The sequence below is a fragment of the Apteryx rowi genome, unplaced genomic scaffold, assembly GCF_003343035.1.
Source record: "Apteryx rowi isolate R43461 unplaced genomic scaffold, aptRow1 scaffold_438, whole genome shotgun sequence".
Taxonomy (NCBI): domain Eukaryota; kingdom Metazoa; phylum Chordata; class Aves; order Apterygiformes; family Apterygidae; genus Apteryx; species Apteryx rowi.
Window position 1 is genome coordinate 372,505 of NW_020450692.1, and position 6,000 is coordinate 378,504.

The 6,000-nt window shown below is 35.9% G+C and overlaps 1 protein-coding gene across 7 annotated transcripts in view; it reads left to right on the forward strand.

Moving 5' to 3' along the window:
• The window catches only part of LARP7 (La ribonucleoprotein domain family member 7), a 29,968-nt gene extending 24,835 nt beyond the window's left edge, over positions 1-5,133 (forward strand). For 4 of the 7 annotated variants that reach the window (XM_026076729.1, XM_026076728.1, XM_026076730.1 and 1 more), the window contains exons 13-14: positions 4,263-4,383; positions 4,755-4,847. In XM_026076729.1, coding sequence (XP_025932514.1) covers positions 4,263-4,364 — 102 coding nt within the window. In that variant the 3' untranslated portion in view covers positions 4,365-4,383; positions 4,755-4,847. Of the gene's footprint in view, positions 1-3,304; positions 3,358-4,262; positions 4,384-4,754 lie in introns of those variants that run through there. The other 3 variants (XM_026076733.1, XM_026076734.1, XM_026076732.1) reach the window with 3 other exon arrangements.
• Positions 5,134-6,000: the final 867 nt, after the last annotated feature.

Here is a 6,000-nt window from a genome sequence, read left to right on the forward strand (position 1 = left end):
AGTTTTTTTTCCTGTACATCCATGATTGAAAATATGACTGTGTTTCTGTGTACATCTGCATTTTCTGAAACGTTGACATTTGGCTCCATGTTTAATCCAGATAGATTACATTCTAGTGACTTTGCAGAAGGCATGATGAATCCTGGTGTCTTTTAGGTTCTTAATTAAGTTAGTCTGACACTTTACCTGGTGGAGAGGGGCTGAAGAGTATTTCACAAACATTTTGTTGTTAGGTTTACTTTACACACATCAGATTCTGAGGTTTCTGAGTTGGCTTTAACCTAAATCTTTGTAATGTCACTTGCAAAATCTGGAAATCACCTGGCCTTAATAAATTTATAATGACTTTGGAGACTTGTAACACTGTTAAGATTCCTAGATGCTCCAATAATGTACACAAATAACAACAAAAAGTTTCCTAGTTTTTCTGTACATAATTGAAATACTACATTTATCTAAAGAAACAGTTATGCAGGTCTAAACCTTGTCTTATACAAGGCATACTTTTGTATGTATTATCCTGTTTATCTAAATTTTCTTTCGAAGATCCCATAGACAAATGAATCTAGTCCTTCTAAACAAATGTGTACCTAAAGAATTTCCCAAAATGACTGATTTACTTTTCTATAAGCATAAAAATTTGTATTGGCTTTTAGCCATTATTCTTTAGTAAAAGCAGGAGACTCTAAAGCTCTATGAATGTGAAATCCATATAGCCTCTTACTGATTGTTACCATTTTTGTAATTTTAAAAAATTCTCTTTAGTTATTTCAAACAAAAGGTATTTTGCCAGTGGCACCTTTGTCTTCATTTAGGACTGTAGATGCCCTGCTCTCAAGTTTCTAGGTCTTCATCTTTTGAAGACAGATTGGTATTTGTTGACCAAATTGGTGTAAAGTGGTCAGTAATGTACCTCATCTAGGTTTGCAAATATAAACTGTCTCAGTTCTGCCTAACAAAAGCAGCAGCAAGGATGCAGACTCCTACTCCTCCCCCTTACCCATCACCTTGCAACACTGGGAGGTGTTAACTTCAAAGCTTTGTGAATACTATTTAAATGCTAACACTGTTAAGCAAAACATCAGGAGAAGAATGCTTAGTTGTAGTCAAGAATTCTTAACCCTTTTGCTACTTTTGGACAGTCTGGATTCCAAATCAAAAGAATTATTTAGAATTTAGCTATTAAGAAAAAGCTATTAAGAAGAGCACAGTATTTCTTTACTCTGCTCATTAATATTAATGTTAATCCTTTATGTTGAAAATATTTCCAAACTACTGACAAGTTGACTTCTTTGAAGGTCACAATAAAAGCAAGGAAAAGTTGTAATATAATTCATAATTAAATGTGCACAATTGAAATGCTGTTAGTATATCTTTCACTATAAATATCTTTGGTTAAGGGTTTTTAAATCAATTCATTATGTGAGGTACAAGACCTCTCTTTGAAGAAAAGCACTTATCTATTAACTTTTTTCTGGTATATTAAAGACAGAATCTTATAAAGATACTTCATTTCAATGAGTGTGGAAATCTAGGTTTTAAGTTACGTTCATATAAACCATGTTGCTGCAGTGATGTCCATGTAAATATAGTAATAACGAGTAATAACGAGTTTTCATATATATATATATAGTCTTTCCCCCAGGCCTGGTTGTTCCTCACCACCTCTGTGCTCTCTACATCTTTCCAAATCCATGTCCTCTATATCCCTTTGTGCAACTGCATGATCAAACAAGTTGAGAAAGTGATATAGATTAAAAGTCTTTTTGCCAGGATGGCTTCCTTTAGGGCAGTGCTAGTTTATGCAGGCCTAAAGCATTAATCAAACTGCAGCCTTAAGCTCTTTTAAAACCTGTAGATTGCTTAAAGTTGTCTATTCACAAAGCAGGCTTGAGGGCTTGAAAGTTTTCAGCTCAGGTGCTTGTCTTCTAGAGGATGTGCTGCTGTAGGTTGTTTGCACCCTGTACACCCCTTTACACGGAGAGAAAGGCAGAGTTCTGAGAGAGTGGGAGTGATGATAGTGAACGGCATTTGGGGAGGAAGTGAGAATCGGGTGTTTGAAGGGAGGAATAACTGGCAGAAAAAATGGGAAAGAGGGACAGTGGGAATGCCCGGGAGCAGCTCACATTGTTCTTTCCTGATTATATTAGGGGGAAAGGAGGAAGAGAGGTACCACTCCAGAGCACATGTAAGACCCTTTCCCTGTCATTCCCCTGGAGTTGTTATCCAGGGAGGGGTTATGTAGCTGCTTGGTGACARTAAGTGGTGTGCTAAGAAATAGGTGCTGATGCTGGATTGATGAGCTGAAAATGGGAATGCTTGAGGCATATTGCATATTCTCTAGCAGAGGTGCTGAAGTAGAAACACCCACTTAGATGAATTGGGTAGTTCACATTATAGGGCTTTTGTTTCAGCATTTGTGCTTCTCTATGTGATACATTAAATGAATGAGCCACTATACTCCTCTTTTCCTTTTAAAACTTGACTCTCTTAATCCATTCTTCAGACACCAGAGAGTGAAAGTAACTTTTGGTTACGTTTTTAGATCAGTTTTACTTACTGGAGAATGGTTGAGGGGAAAAAGCTATTTACCAGAACTTGAGTTCTAGTGCTGTTGAGGATTACATGAAGGATTGCCATCTACTTGAGTCCTAGCCATCACAGGAAAAAAAAATGTGCCAGTGTAACTGTAGTGCTGTAGTAATTTTGCAGCAAACAATGGAATCACGTAACATTAGTGCAGAGTGTAATTCCTGATGACGGTAATCAGTGCAGCAGCGCACCATGCACTTTCATGCTGTGTACAAGATGCAGTGTCTATAGAACATAATTACAAGCACAGTCATACGGATAAGTGGTAAATAATTAGATTTATGTGATTTTTTTTTTTTCAAATTTTACAAAATCTTTGAACTGCCTACTGAGCAAAGCCCCCTTTCTCTCAGCACTAGCTAATATGTTTTAGCAGTCTACATCAGATAAGTTAATGTGCATTTATGATGGTGCGTTATAGATGTGTCTAGGTTCACAAGAGTCTCATCTTTCTCACTGTTTATCCATGCTAGAAAGTCTTTTAGCTGCTTGTTCTTTACATTTTGTTTCAATTTATTTTTCATCTCTTTGCCATGTAGTAGTTAATCATGATCTGTTATTGTTAAGGAATTTTAATGGGGCATCAGAGTAACAAAGCTTCCACCTTTGCTTCTTGATATTTATAGGATTTGCCTGCACTAGTAAGGTTAAATCAGTGGATGCTCTAGTATGGATGCTTTAAAAACAAGCATGTTTTTAAAGTCAGGTTCAGTGTTTTTTATTTTCAGCCTGAAGACACAGAGACCAGAAGCTGAAAACTAGCAGGTTAGTCATATTTGAGAAGAGCTTTTCTCATCCCTTTGAACTGGGAGCAGCTGACATTTGCCAAGAAATGGCATGTATTTTCTTTAGCAGCACTGGTGATTCAYGTGTGTCCTCTGAATTGAATAAATGAAACAAATTAAAGACAGGCTGGTGGGATGCACTATCCAAGTTACGATGGTGTTTTGAAAACAAAGGTTTTTCTTTCCAGTCCCATTGTATTTTCAGTCTTTGCAAGGAAGCAAGACAGCTATTTGACCTGCAGATGAGGGGGATGTGAGGGAGTTGCTACAGAGATCATTTCTTTAAGGTAAAAATATATTAGAAGATCCCAGATGGTCCGGTATCTCTAGAGCAGTAAAGTCTGGATTTAGTTATTTAGATTTGGATTCCCGGCCTACAGTAGGAAGCTGTGGTGGTGGGGAAGAGTCTCCCATCCTAGGGAAAAAGTATGTTAGGACAGTCCTCTGAACTGATGTGGATCACCACTTGTCAGGGTAGCGCTGTATGAAAGATGTCTTAGCCGGTCATCTTCTACAAAGCAAGTGAGAAAAGCTGTTTTAGCAGAAAGGAGAAGGAGGAATATACTGCCACAAGTGAAAGGCTTTCCAGTTGAAGAAGCACATTGCAAGCACCTGTAATATTACCACACTGAGGAACTGAGACAAGCRGTTTCAGTAACACCACAGTTCGGCACCTACGGCTTCAAATTTTTCTAAAAATATGTGGTCTCAGGCCCCTAGTAATTTAGGCAATATCCCTAAAATGCCACTGAAAACAAGTAAGTCTTTTATATGACAGAGATGYGAGTTATAAATTCCTAGCACCCATATTCCTCTGACTCGTACTGTTATTTCTTGAGATCAGTTCTCAGCAGGATTGTGATACTTGCTGCTTTGTTTTCCCAGCTTGAAGGATGGCCCCTGTCTGGATTTCAGTGTTTATTTTCTCCTCTGATTTTAGAAAATGACACAACCTTCCTGAAGAGCTTTTTTTTTTTTGTGGGCTGACCTTGTTTTTATTACGTTGGTAAGAGCCTGAATCCAATAAAAGGATGGGTTTTTTTGAAATTGGTRTATGAGACTGTGCTTGGGGATTTTTGAACTTCTAATTTTGTTCTGTTCAACCATTTTGGGAGGCAAAAGGGATGGAATAAAAGAAGTTGCACTGTACAGAAATTGGAGAGATGTGGTACTATTTTTAATGTTTCTGAGGTACTACTGAAATAAATTTAAAAAAATTTTTTTAGTTAGATATACAGATTTGTTCAGCTGTTCAAAGATTAGCTTTCTCTTATGAGTTTTGGTAAATCAGTGACATAAAGTCATGGTTGTGAGATGAATAATAATAATAATAAACAACTTCTAATATTTTCTTTAATATTTTTTTTCTGTTCACAGCTGATTGCCAAAGCAGAAAGAATGAGACTTGCAAAGACTCAACAGGCAAGTAAACATATTCGCTTCTCTGAAGATAACTAACCAAGACTGTCTGCAATCTTGAAAGTGATTTGGGGAAAAAAAAACAACACTGGCTACAGCAACTAAACTGTTTTCAAGATATCAAAAACTGGTCCATTTGCTTCATAATTCTGCAGACTGCAAGTATGAGTCCCATTTTTTAATAGGCTGAATGTTTACTGCTTCTGAGCTTTTAGGTAAAGCTTTCTGAGGAAAAAAAATGTATTAAAAGAGATTTTGCTTTAGTTTCATTTCTGAATTTTTGTATGTTGACATTTTATACACTAGGTTATAAAATAAAATGCTTGAGAAATTTTCAGTTGTGCATCTCTAATTCTTCAGTCTAACAGTTCTATGACACTATAATGGTTAATGCTAAATAAACCTTTCTAGGCCACTGTTTAGTCCATCAGACTGTAGAAAAATACAGTAGAATGAGTGTATAATCTTCTGTGTTTTTAAAGTGGCTAGGATTATCTGAAAATCTCTGCGTCATTGAGAAGTCTGGAAGAAAACTTACTTACATAAAGTGCACACAAAACTGAATTTAGTTACTTTTTTGTAAGTGTTTTTGTGACAAGTCTTATAATTGTATTTTTGAGGAGGGCAAGTAAGAAAACTTTTGGTACATCTGATAATTCTAGCTCTAGAGATTTCTCATTTATAGATAAGTTTTAAAGTTATGCAGTTCACAAGTTAAGATAGTAATCTAATGTACTTTAAATTACTTAATTGTAGACTGATAATATAAAAATATATAAAATTATGAGCTGAACTGAAGGTTTTGGAATGATATAAAAGGATAAACTTCCAAATGGCTAAGTCTTTGCCTTTGCAGTTCTCTTTCCATTAATGTAAAGAGAAATTCACATGTTTATTTGTGAATTTTTTTTTTAGTGAGTTGGATTGCAGAGCAAATAGAACGCTAACACATTGGTTTATAGAAGTGTGAAGTTTCCTTATAAATAGAAGGGTGAGCCAGTTATCCTGAAGCTAGAAGTACATTCCTAAAATACGACGACAGTCTCTTGAAAGAAACTGTGTCAGTGACATGAGTTTTTGTGCCTATAGATTCTGCTGGTAAGATAGGTTAACATTATTTTAAATTCTATGCTGTGAAACTACTGGAGCAGTGTAGATATTTTTTAACAATACAAATTAACAAAACAAAGTTTGGTATATTTCT